Source organism: Mus pahari, chromosome 18, assembly GCF_900095145.1.
Source record: "Mus pahari chromosome 18, PAHARI_EIJ_v1.1, whole genome shotgun sequence".
In the NCBI taxonomy this organism is placed as follows: domain Eukaryota; kingdom Metazoa; phylum Chordata; class Mammalia; order Rodentia; family Muridae; genus Mus; species Mus pahari.
Window position 1 is genome coordinate 21,204,567 of NC_034607.1, and position 13,335 is coordinate 21,217,901.

The window sequence follows — 13,335 nt, forward strand, 5'->3', positions numbered from 1 at the left end:
TGATATAGCGGCCTCTTGTGAGGCTATGCCAGTGCCTGGCAAACACAGAAGTGGATGCTCACAGTCAGCTATTGAATGGAACACAGGACCCCCAATGGAGGAGCTTGAGAAAGTACCCAAGGAGCTGTAGGGGGCTGCAACCCTGTAGATGCAACAACAATATGAACTAACCAGTACCCCCGAGTTCATGTCTCTAGCTGCATATGTAGCAGAAGATGGCCTAATCGGCCATCACTGGGAAGAGAGGCCCCTTGGTCTTATAAACTTTATATGACCCAGCACAGGGGAAGGTCAGGGCCAAGTAGTGGGAATGGGTGGATAGGGGAGCAGGGGCGGGGGTGGGGGTATAGGGAACTTTTGGGATAGCATTTGAAATGTAAATAAAGAAAATAAAAAAAATATATCTATACATAAATAAATGAAAGTTTTTAAAAAGAAAAAAATACATCAAAAAAAAGAACATTCAATAGCATAAAACAAACCATTCACAAAAGGACAAGAGGATTTTCTTCTCTAAAGCATCTAGAGTTCAAAGAGATAGAAAGCAAAATATTGGTAGTCAGGGACCCGGCAACAGAGCTTTAGCATTAATGGGTACGTAGGAAAGTGAAAAGTTTTCAGGACATGGAAGGCGATGATTGGGCACACAACAGTGGGAATAATAATAATGCCATTGGGCCACTCACTAATGATAGTTAGTCATTTTCATGTCATGTGTATATTATCACAGTATTTACATTTTTCATTCTGTTCTCTTTTCACAGCAACTGGACCCCTCTACCCTTAGACCGCATGGCCCTGACACCAGAATTGAACAAACAGACCAAACTGAAGGAGGTAGCAGGGATCCCACTGCAGGCTCCAACTGTGGACAACTGGAGGCAGATTCAGACCTTCAAGGCCAAGCCAGATGACCTCTTCATTTGTACTTACCCTAAATCAGGTAACGTGGTAGAATAACAGCTCCAGCTTCACCCTCTGAGCCATCTGAATTCCTCACTTACGTTAGAATTTCCTACAATGGAAACATGCCCTGTTTTGTCCCATGATGGGCATCATACCAAATGTCTTTATCCCTGGCCTTTTTGAAGCCTACTCACCTCTACCATTCATTTTTCTTTGGAAGGGTTGATCTTTGTCTCGACTGTTCTGCATTTCACAGAGTTCCAAAGTCTTCCTTCCATAGCTAACAGGATCCTGGCCAGAGTGGAAGGTGAAGCCAACATCTCCATCCACACCCCTTCCTTAGTATGCTTGAAGAATAATAGGTTTCCAACTCTTATTCATTATGGTCTATGCAGGGACAACATGGATTCAAGAAATTGTGGACATGATTGAGCAGAATGGGGATGTAGAGAAGTGCCGACAAGCCATCACTCAACACCGCCCCCCTTATATTGAGTGGGCACGGCCACCCCAGTCATCAGGTAAGAGTCCCTGATTCTCCTCTCTTATCTCTGTCCTCTCTCTTTATCTCCTCCTCCTCCTCTTCCTCCTCCTCCTCCTCCTCCTTTTCCCCCTCCTCTTTTTCCCTAACCCTCTCTCCTTCCCATCCTCTTTCTTCGTTTTTTGAAACAAGATCTTTCTACATAGATCTGGCTGCAGTGGATCTCATTATGTAGACTAACTGGAACTCATCTGCCTCAGCCTTCTAAATGTTATGCCACTCTTTCCAGATCCATCTATTTTCTTTACTCTATTTCCACCAAATATGAGTCAACATGGTAGAAAGATGCACGTGAATATGAAGTTCTACCGAATTTTCTCACTATAATTTTGATCTAGTCATGTGTAACTGTTGAACACAAGAAGGTACAAAATTTAAGTCATCAGCAGTTCATACCTCTCTGCTCTCAGTACTCTTCCATATTATAACCAAGTACTTTCTGGACAGTGTCTAAGAGCTCAAAATACACACACACACACACACACACACACACACACACACACACACACACACACACACCAAACATGAGGCCATTACTTGGGCTCAGTTGAAAAGCTATTTTTTCACATAAAGGGTTAACCAGATGATTTGTTTGTTTGTTTCATGTAAGGACAACCAGAAGACAGAAACTAGGACAGGAAACCTATCCTCCTAAGTTATCATATTGCAGAGCAATATGACAGAAACTCTGTAACCCTAGCAACTGCTGATGTGAGAGGATGTCAGGACCATTCTCATGTTAATATGGCCTTCTTGGAAACATCACTGGCAGGCTCTGATAAATTCTTCCAAATGTCTCCAGACAGGAAGCTCCTGATTAGATACACTTAGGGGTCGTTAACTCATGCTAGGGGATGTCTTCATGTCAGAATATTCCTTCTGCCTGTCTAGCTCTCCCATCTCCAGAAGTCCCTGGGTGTGAAGATAGCTACTTGCTCTGTAGTCCCATGCCTGGTCTAGCCATGCTGTGAAGCCTCTGTGGGGTGTCTACCTCGCACAGAATATCCTGACTGTCATTTTAGGCACTGTAATATTTCCAGTTGTCTTTGTTAACCCTCCTTCATTGGGTTTGTTTCATCCTTTCCCTTGAACTGACTTAGAGCATTTCCTCTCCATAATAGTTTAATATCTAGATCAATTAGATGCTGTGATATGAAGCCTATGTAGGTAATGAGAAGATTGTGTGGTTGGTTACTATCATGGAAGACTATTTTCATGTATCACAGCTAATGCAGGCACAGAGGAATTTCCCAGATACCCTCTAGTGGTAGATTTATTTTTCAATCCTTTTCTTTTCTTAATAGATATTTTCTTTATTTACATTTCAAATGTTATCTCCTTTCCTGGATTCCCCTCTGAAAACCCCCTGTGCCATCCCGATGCCCCCTTCTTACCAACCCACCCACTCCTGCTTCCTGGCCATGGCACTCCCCTACACTGGAAAATAGAGCCTTCATAAGACCAAGGGCCTCTCTTCCCATTGATGTTCAACTAGGCCATCCTCTGCTACATGTGCAGCTAGAGCCATGAGTCCCACCATGTGTATTCTTTGGTTAGTGGTTTAGTCCCTGGGAGCTCTGAGGGTCCTGATTAGTTCATATTGTTGTTCTTCTTATGCAGCTGCAAATCCCTTCAGCTCCTTGGGTCCTTTCTCTAACTCCTCCATTGGGGACCTGTGCTCAATCCAATGGATGACTGTGAGAATCCACTTCTATATTTGTCAGGCACTAGCAGAGCCTCTCAGGAGACAGCTATATCAGGCTCCTGTCAGCAAGCATTGGTTGGCATTCACAATAGTGTCTGGGTTTAGTGATTGTATACGGGATGGATCCCCAGGTGGGACAGTCTCTGGACAGTTTTTCCTTCACTCTCAGCTCCAAACTTTGTCTCTGTAATTCCTTCCATGAGTATTTTGTTCCCCTTTCTAAGAAGGATAGAAATATCCTTACTTTGGTATTCCTTCTTCTTGAGTTTCATGCTGTTTGTGAATTGTATCTTGGGTATGCTGAGCTTCTGGCCTAATATCCACTTATCAGTGAGTGCATATCATGGCTGAGCTTTTGTGGTTGGATTACCTCACCCAAGATGATATCCTCCAGGTCTATCCATTTGCCTATGAATTTCATAAATTCATTGTCTTTAATAGCTGAGTAGTACTCCATTGTGTAAATGGACCACATTTTCTGTATCCATTCCTCTATTAAGGGACATCTGGGTTCTTTCCAGCTTCTGGCTATTATAAATAAGGCTGCTATGAACATAATGGTGCATATGTCCTTATTACATGTTGGAGGATCTCCTGGATATATGCTTAGGAGTAGTATTGCAGAGTCCTCTGATAGGATTATGTCCAATTTTCTGAGGAAAACACAGTCTGATTTCCAGAGTGCTTGTACCATCTTGCAATCCCACCAGCAATGGAGGAGTGTTTCTCTCTCTCCACATCCTTGCCAGCATCTGCTGTCGCCTGAGATTTGATCTCAACCATTCTAACTGGTGTAAGGTGGAATCACAGGATTGTTTTGAGTTGCATTTCCCTGATGACTATTGATGTAGAAGATTTCTTCTGATGTTTCTCAGCCATTCAGTATTCCTCAGTTGAGAATTCTTTGTTTAGCTCTGTACCCTACTTTTTATTAGGGTTATTTGATTCTCTGGAGTATAACTTCTTGAGTTCTTTGTACATATTAGATATTAGACCTCTCTCAGATGAAGGGTTGGTAAAGATATTTTCCCAATCTGTCGGTTGCTATTTTGTCCTATTGACAGTGTCCTTTGCCTTACAGAAGCTTTGTAATTTTATGAGGTTCCATTTGGCAATTCTTGACCTTAGAACATAAGCCATTGGTGTTCTGTTCATGAAAATTTCCCCTGTGCCCATGTGCTCAGGGCTCTTCCCAACTTTCTTTTCTACTAGTTAGAGTGTATCTGGTTTTATGTGGACGTCCTTGATATACCTGGACTTGAGCTTTGTACACAGAGATAAGAATGGGTCGGTCTGTATTTTTCTTCATGCTAACTGCCAGTTAAGCCAGCACCATTTGTTGAAAATGCTTTTTCCTCTGGGTGGTTTTAGGTCCTTTGTCAAAGATCAAGTGACCATAGGGGTGGGGGTTCATTTCTGGATCTTCGATTCTATTCCATTGATCTAGCTGTCTGACTCTCTACCATTACCATGTAGTTTTTAATCACAATTGCTCTGTAGTAAAACTTAAGGTCAGAGACGGTGATTTTAACAGAAGTTCTTTAATGCTTGAGAATAGTTTTCACTATCCTAGTTTTTTGTTATTCCAGATGAATTTGGAAGTTGTTCTTTCTAACGTTGTGAAGAATTGAGTTGGAATTTTGATGGGGATAGTATTGAATCTGTAGATTGCTTTCGGCAAGATAACCATTTTGACTATGTTAATCCTGCCAATCCATGAGCATGGGAGATCTTTCCATCTTCTGAGATCTTCTTCAATTTCTTTCTTCAGAGACTTGAAGTTGTTATCATACAGATCTTTCACTTGCTTAGTTAAACTCACACCAAGGTATTTTCTATTATTTGTGACTATTGTGAAGGGTGTTATTTCCCTAATTTCTTTCTCAGCCTGCTTATCCTTTGTGTAGANGAAGGCCACTGATTCGTTTGAGTTAATTTTATATCCAGCTACTTTGCTGAAGTTGTTTATCATGTTTAGTAGTTCTCTGGTTGAATTTTTAGAGTCACTTGAGTATACTATCAAATCATGTGCAAACAGTGATAGTTTGAATGTTTCCTTTCCAATTTGTTTCCCTTTGATCTCCTTTTGTTGTCTCACTGTCCTGGCTAGGAATTCAAGTACTATATTGAATAGTGAGAGAGAGTACTATATTGAATATGGAGAGAGTGGGCAGCCTTGTCTAGTTCCTCATTTTTGTAGGATTGCTTCAAGTTTCTCTCTATTTAGTTTGATGTTGGCTACTGGTTTGCTGTATATTAGTTTTCGTATGTTTAGGTATGGGCATTGAATTCCTGATCTTTCCAAGACTTTTATCATGAAGGGGTGTTGGACTTTGTGGAATGCTTTCTCAGCATCTAATGAGATGATCATGTGGATTTGTCTTTGAGTTTGTTTATATAGTGGATTACATTGATGGATTTCTGTATATTGAATCCTTGCATCCCTGGAATGAAGCCTAGTTAATCATGATGGATGATCATTTTGATGTGCTCTTGGATGTGGTTTGCAAGAATTTTATTGAGAATTTTTGCATCTTTATTCATAAGGGAAATTGGTTTGAAGTTCTCTTTCTTTGTTAAGTCTTTATGTGGTTTAGGCATCAGAGTAATTATGGCTTCGTAGAATGAATTGGCTTCTGTTTCTCTTTTGTGGAATAGTTTGAGGAGAATTGGAGTTAGGTCTTCTTTAAAGGTCTGATAGAACTCTGCACTAAACCCATCTGGCCCTGGGCTTTTTTTGGTTGGGAAACTATTAATGACTACTTCTATTTCTGTAGGGGATCTGGGGCTGTTTAGATAATTAATCTGATCCTGATTTAATTTTGGTACCTGGTATCTGTCTAGGAAGTTGTCCATTTCATCCAGGTTTTCCAGTTTTGTTTAGTATAGCCCTCTGTAGTAGGATCTGATGATGTTTTGGATTTCCTCAGGGTCTGTTGTTATGTCTCCCTTTTCATTTCTTTTTTTGTTTGTTTGTTTGTTTTGGTTTTTGGTTTTTTGAGACAGGGTTTCTCTGTGTAGTCCTGGCTGTCCTGGAACTCACTCTGTAGACCAGGCTGGCCTCGAACTCAGAAATCCACCTGCCTCTGCCTCCCAAGTGCTGGGATTAAAGGTGTGTGCCACCACGCCCATCTTCCCTTTTCTTATCTGATTTTGTTAATTAGAATACTGTTCCTGTTCCCTCTAGTTAATCTGCTAAGGGTTTATCCATCTTGTTGATATTCTCAAAGAACCAGCTCCTGGTTTTGGTTGATTCTTTGAATAGTTCTTTTTGTTTCCACTTGGTGGATTTCAGCCCTGAGTTTGATGTATTCAGCCCTCTTTGGTGTATTTGCTTCCTTTTGTTCTAGAGCTTTTAGGTGTGCTATCAAGCTGCTAGTGTATGCTCTCTCTAGTTTCTTTTTGGAGGCACTCAGATCTATGAATTTTCCTCTTAGGGATGCTTTCATTGTATCCCATAAGTTTGGGTATGTTGTGGCTTCATTTTCATTAAATTCTAAAAAGTCTTTAATTTCTTTCTTTATTTCTTCCTTGACCAAGGTATCATTGAGTAGAGTGTTGTTCAGCTTCCACGTGAATGTTGTCTTTCTATTATTTATGTTGTTATTGAAGACCAGCCTTAGGCTGTGGTGATATGATAGGATACATGGGACCATTTCAGTATTTTTTTTAATCTGTTGAGGTCTGTTTTGTAACCAGTTATATGTTCAATTTTGGAGGAGGTACCATGAGGTCCTGAGAAGAAGGTATATCCTTTTGTTTTAGGACAAAATGTTCTCTAGATATCTGTAAAATCCATTTGATTCATAACTTCTGTTAGTTTCAATGTGTCTTTGTTTAGTTTCTTTTTCCAAGATCTGTCCATTGGTGAGAGTGGGGTGTTGAAGTCTCCCACTATTATTGTGTGAGGTGCAATGTGTGCTTTGAGCTTTACTAAAGTTTCTTTAATGAATATGGCTGCCCTTGCATTTGGAGCATAGATATTCAAAACTGATCTTTAATCTTGGAAGATTTTACCTTAGATAAGTATAATGTGTCCCTCCTTATCTTTTTTGATCTTTGGGTTGGGAGTCAATTTTATTCGATATTAGAATGGCTACTCCAGCTTGACTCCAGACCATTTGGAGAATTGTTTTCCAACCTTTCACTCTGAGGTAGTGTCTGTCTTTTTCTCTGAGGTAGGTTTCCTGTAAGCAGCAAAAAGTTCGGTCCTGTTTGTGAACCCAGTCTGTTAGTCTATCTCTTTTTATTCGGAAATTGATTCCATTGATATTAAGAGTTATTAAGGAAAAGTAATTGTTGTTTCTTGTTACTTTTGTTGTTAGAGTTGGGATTCTGTTCTTGCAGCTGTCTTCTTTTAGGTTTGTTGAAGGATTACTTTCTTGCTTTTTCTAGGGTGTAATTTCTGTCCTTGTGTTGGTGTTTTCCCTTTATTATCCTTTGAAGGGCTGGATTCATGGAAAGATACTCTGTGAATTTGGCTTTGTCATAGAATATCTTGGTTTCTCCATCTATGGTAATTGAGAGTTTTGCTGGGTATATTAGCCTGGGCTGGCATTTGTGTTCTCCTAGGGTCTGTATAATATCTGGTCTGTATAAGTCTGGCTTTCATAGGTCCTGGTGAGAAGTCTGATATAATTAAAATAAGTCTACTTTTATATGTTAACTGACATTTTTTCCTTACTGCCTTTAGTATTCTTTCTTTGTTTTGTGCACTTGTTGTTCTGATTATTATGTGTCAGAAGGAATTTCTTTTCTGGTCCAGTCTATTTGGAGTTCTGTAGGCTTCTTGTATGTTCATGGGCACCTCTTTCTTTAGGTTTGGGAAGTTTTCTTCTATAATTTTGTTGAAGATATTTGCTGGCCCTTTAAGTTGAAAATCTTCATACTCATCTACTATTATCTATAGGTTTGGCCTTCTCATTGTGTCCTGGACTTCCTGGATGTTTTGAGTTAGGATCTTTTTGCATTTTGCATTTTCTTTGATTGTTGTGCCCATGTTCTCTATGGAATCTTCTGCACCTGAGATTCTCTCTTCCATCTCTTGTATTCTGTTGCTGATGCTCACATCTATGGTTCCTGATTTCTTTCCTAGGGTTTCTATCTTCAGAGTTGTCTCACTTTGGGTTTTCTTTATTGATTCTACTTCCATTTTTTGATCTTGGATGGTTCTGTTCAATTCCATCATCTGTTTGGTTGTGTTTTCCTGTAATTCTTTAAGGGATCTTTGTGTTTCTTCTTTAAGGACTTCTACTTGTTTAGCAGTATTTTCCTGTAATTCTTTAAGGGATTTTTGCGCTTCCTCTTTAAGGCCTTCTACCTGTTTAGCCGTGTTCTCCTGTATTTCCTTAAGTGAGTTATTAATGTTCTTCTTAAAATCCTCTCCCAGCATCATTAGATATCACTTTAAATCTGTATCTTGCTTTTCTGGTGTGTTGGGGTATCCAGGACTCACTGTGATGGGAGTGCTGGGTTTTGATGATGCTGAGTGGTCTTGGTTTCTGTTAGTAAGATCGTTACATTTGCCTTTTGCTGTCTAGTAAATCTCTGGCATTAGTTGTTATAGCTGTCTCTGGCTGGAGCTTGATCCTCCTTAGCCTCTGTTAGCACTCCTGGGATTCCAACTGTCTCCTGAGTCACAGTGATCAGAGTACTCTCAGTAGGCAAGTGCTCAGAGTTTTGGAGCTCAGCTCTGCCTTCTGGCTGAAAATAAAGGTCGGAAAGGCCCATGTGCTCTCCTGTGCAGACTGGTCTCTTTGGGACCCAGGATACAAGATGGCATTCTCAAGTGGTCCCGAAGACAGAGCCCTCCCTGGAGACTGCCTCTCCTCTGGCAGGAAAAAATGTGCAGAGCTGTTAGTAAGATTCTTACATTTGCCTTTCACCATCTGGTAATCCCTGGTGTTAGATGTTCTTGCTGTCCCTGGCTGCAGCTTGTTCCTCCTGTTGGTCTGTAAGCCTGTGTTATCACTCCTGGGAGACCAGCTCTCTCCTGGCAAGACCAATGCACAGAGGGCTGGGGAACAGCCCCACCTCCTGGGTGCAAATGGAAGCAGGAAGGACCCTGTCCCATCTGCTCTGCTGCTTCTGCAGCCTGTGTGCTCCAGGCTGGTCCTACCTTAAACAGTCACCCAAGAGAAAATGGCAACTCAGCTCAGTCTCCAATCCTTTTTTTTAAGATGACAAATGTGTCATCTTCCAGACAAACGCAGATTTATGCTCTGTGTTCAGACCTTCTGAAGACCAGAGTTATCTGCCTCATCTCCACAGGGTTCACTGGGCACAGCTGCAGTGACCAGAGAAGGCAGCTCTCAGTACACTCTCTCCTTTTTTTTTTCTTTCTACTTTGCAGTGCCTCTTCTCTCTGGTCCCCAAGGTCATATCTCTTTAATGAAGCAATTCTTTTAACAATCACTTCTGTCCTGTCGTCTCTGAAATTTTAATCAAGCTATGCTTCTTTCCTTGTCAAACTTCTCATTACTTTTTTACTTGCTCACTTTCACTATGGAACTGAAAAAAACAGCCATGAGCAATAAAAATAACATGGCACTATCTAGTCTTGAGATTTCTTTGCTAAACATATTAGGCCCTGATTTGTGAACTCAGTCTCACTCGGATTCTTATTACAGGAGCAGTATGTTGACAAAGTCTTCACCAAAATGTAACATAATAACCGCTAGCCCGGCTCTCAATACAGCACTTCCTAAATCTCATTAGCTGAGCCTCCATTAGCTACTCTTTCTTGGCATTCCTTGTCTTTCAAATTCCCATCAGAATGGTCCATTGAGTTCTGTTTATAGCATTTTAGGGATTTTCTGGCTTGAATTTCAAATTTCAGCTCACATTATAAATCTGTCAGGAAGCTTGAGGCAGGCGAATGTATTCTTTCTATAGGCAGGAAGCTGAGACCAGTGCTAGTGCTCTGCTCACCTTTCTCTATTTAGTCTACTTCCACATGGGGCTGCTTATGTTCTGTAGTTAAGCCTTCCTGGAAACACCATTATACCTAGAGGATAACTTCACAGAATGCCCTCCTGCTGTACATTTACAGTTAAATGTCACTTATCACCAGTCATACTTCAAGTTTTTATAAGCGCCTCTGCTCCTTGTGGACAAGCTTTCTGATTATTCGTGTAAGAGAATATTTACAATTTTCTGTGGATCAGAATCCAGATTCAAATGTGCCACCTAAGAGCATGATTTCATGCCAATCCTTGAAGCAACTCAGGACTAACTCTCTTCCTTGGCTTCACACTGGCATTACTTGAAAACCCTGATTCCTAGATTAAAGGAAAGACTTTAGGGAGGGTCTACATCCTTATTTCCCCTTGCCCCAGTTTAACTCGATGTTTAACAGAGCAATTCCCTTTAAGGGTTGTAAACAGAAGTGCAAAAATTATAAATCATGTATCAGAAAGGATTTTATAGAAGAAACATCACTGAAGAGGACGAAGAGAAGGTTTGGCTCTGCCTGGAAGGAGGGTCAAAGAGCCTGCTCTGTGTTTGTGATTGGCTGTGACTTGATATACAAATTTGGTTATCCTCAGCTTCAAGCTAATGTTCCTCAAAATGATAGAGTGAATTCTTTGATGTTCCCATAAAAAGACTTCAGGTTTGGATGTTGAGAGGGCCACAGAGAGGAGTTCCTTCAGAGATAAAAGGCTTGTTAGGAGTATTCTTAACTCTCTGGACATACAGATAGACAGCAGCATGGAAGGATTCTGATGAGAATCGGGCAACATGGTAGAACTTGAGAAGTCCATTCTAATAGGTCTCAGAGGAAGTAGGGGTGTTTCATGAACTCGAGCTGTCTCTGATTCCAATACAGCAGTAGGAGGAAGACGTAGAGGAAGAAGAAGAGAATAAGGAAGAGATGCATGAGTAAAAGGAGTAGTAGGAGTGGGAAATCTAGAGGGGGGTTGTACAACTCCGGCGATGCGTGGGAGGCACATCTAGTTAAGGTGCATTGGTGGTTCTCTGATCTCCTAGGGTCTGTTAGCCTTGGCCTCTAAATTTTCTTAAAGAAGGAAGAATAGAGTCTTTCTTCCTCTTATTCCGTGGGTTTAGCGATAAGAACACTTAAGTTCTTAGTGGGGGTGCTGTTTCCTTTACAGAAGAAAAATTCTGCACATGGGGATGTTGGTGAATGTGCTGAGGAGCAATCTTGTTTGAATTTTCTTGATAACACACATTTATCTAAGCCTCCATCTTATCTTGTACAAACTGATAGTAAAATCACTCAAAGCTGGATTTCAGCTCTTAAGTTATGCAATCTTACAAACACAGAAGCAATACCAATAATCTTTCTAAAGGCTCCCCCTGATGTGCTCAAAGGCAACAATAGAAGAATCCATGTGTGGATGATAGTTTCTCTGAGCAGCCCCTGGGGACGTTCTCATGCGCTGGACATACTGTGCAGTCATCTCTTGAATTCTGTCACAGGGGTGGACAAGGCCAATGAGATGCCAGCTCCAAGGATATTAAGGACCCATCTTCCCACTCAGCTACTGCCACCATCTTTCTGGACAAACAACTGTAAGGTAAGATAGCAATTCCCATGGGGACTGGAACAGGAAACGCAGAGAACCAGGTCTCCAAAGCCTGGGTGAGATTATCTTCCTCAGCACTATCTATCCTCTACCACTGAGACCCAATACTTGGCAGTAAAGTCAAACACCAGGCTAGACTTAGTAGGGTGTTTCCCTCAATACTTTCAAATATGATGTGAAGACAGAGGCCAGACTGAGGTGTTGGAGATCATCTGTTCTTCAGTGACACAGACTGGGTGTGGGAAGCAGGAACCATAGGGAAAAGGCTATAGGAGGACTTATGGAATGGAACGCAGACAAGACTGAGCAGATCAAGTGCAAAGGACTGATGTTCAAAGGGTAAATCCTGCTGAAGCCTCAGAGGAGGCTTGGCTGGAGGGTCAGCAGCCTACGGGCTTGTTTCATTTGTTTCTAGGACTGTGTCATGTACCCTAGAGTCTTGTCTAGTATGTTCCTGACACCTTAAGGATCCAGGACGATGGTAGGAGTGTACAGGGGCAGAGTATCCCTGCAGTGGATGGAGCTGAGATCCCAGGATGAGACAATCAATAGCTTTTCTAAGGGTATTCTTTTTCTAAGTGGGAAATAGAGAAAGAAAGACAAAAAGGGACTGAAGAAATGGTTCAGTAGTTAAGAGCATTGGCTGTTCTTCTAGAGAACACAGGCTCAGATGCTAGCACCCACGTGGAGGCTCACAAGTTTCAGACAGTTGTGAGCCTCCACGTGGGTGCTAGCCCTCTTCTGTTTTTTGAGAATACTGCATGCACATTTGGCATGTTCATACAAGCAGGCAAAAAAACATCAATATGCATAAAATTATCACATAATTTAGAATTTACAGATTACTTTAAAAAGACTAAAATATTTCTAGATAGCAGGAGTATAGTTGGAACTCCCATGATCAAATGTCTACTGTTGGTACAGCTGGGTACGGAATGACAATTCTATTCCTGGCATAACTGAGACCACCTATCAGGAAACCACTGAGGAACACCTCCTGCTATTGTCCACCTGAAATCAAACAAGTTGAGAAAATGCCGAAGTTACAAGAAATAAACTGGAAAAAAATAAGAAAAGTGTAATTAGCCTGGGGGTGTGCAGTGGTATTTGATGCCCTGAGTAATTCAGCAACATCAGCTTTACTGTTTGCTCGGGGACTGGAATAGAGCCCAAGCACAAGGAGAGAAGAGAATGAGCAGAGAGAGCAGAGGTACCATAGGCCAGCAGCCTCCATGTATATGTAGGTGGAGAAGATGAGTTCTGTGGTAGAGAATAATCATCAATGGCTATATTTTCATTCTTGAATGAGTTTTTAAAGTATATATAGCAAGCCAAAGAAAAAGAACACCTACCAAGCATCAGGCAGATGGAAGGATGGAGAGAGATAGATAGACAGATAGACAAAGAACAAATCAGATCCTCAAATCATGAAGCAGAAACTGGCTCAGCAGCCAGCCTTCTTCTGTCTGTCAGCTGGTGTTTCCAGTAGAGAGAGTGCCAAGTACAATATAGTGTGCCCCTGGGTGAGGCTTCCTGGTCAAGAAACAAACCAAAGCAGGAAGATAATATTACAAAGGTAGGACTCACAAACATCTAGCAAAAACTACTGATGAATCTCCATTAGCATAGCCAGA

At 41.2% G+C, this 13,335-nt stretch overlaps 1 protein-coding gene across 4 annotated transcripts in view; it reads left to right on the forward strand.

Moving 5' to 3' along the window:
* The window catches only part of LOC110335860 (sulfotransferase 1C2-like), a 31,067-nt gene that overhangs the window by 11,587 nt on the left and 6,145 nt on the right, over nt 1-13,335 (forward strand). For all 4 annotated transcript variants that reach the window (XM_021218248.2, XM_029531258.1, XM_029531260.1 and 1 more), the window contains exons 2-4: nt 765-943; nt 1,302-1,427; nt 11,595-11,692. In XM_021218248.2, the coding sequence (XP_021073907.1) occupies nt 793-943; nt 1,302-1,427; nt 11,595-11,692 (375 nt within the window). In that variant the 5' untranslated portion in view covers nt 765-792. The remainder of the gene's footprint in view (nt 1-764; nt 944-1,301; nt 1,428-11,594; nt 11,693-13,335) is intronic.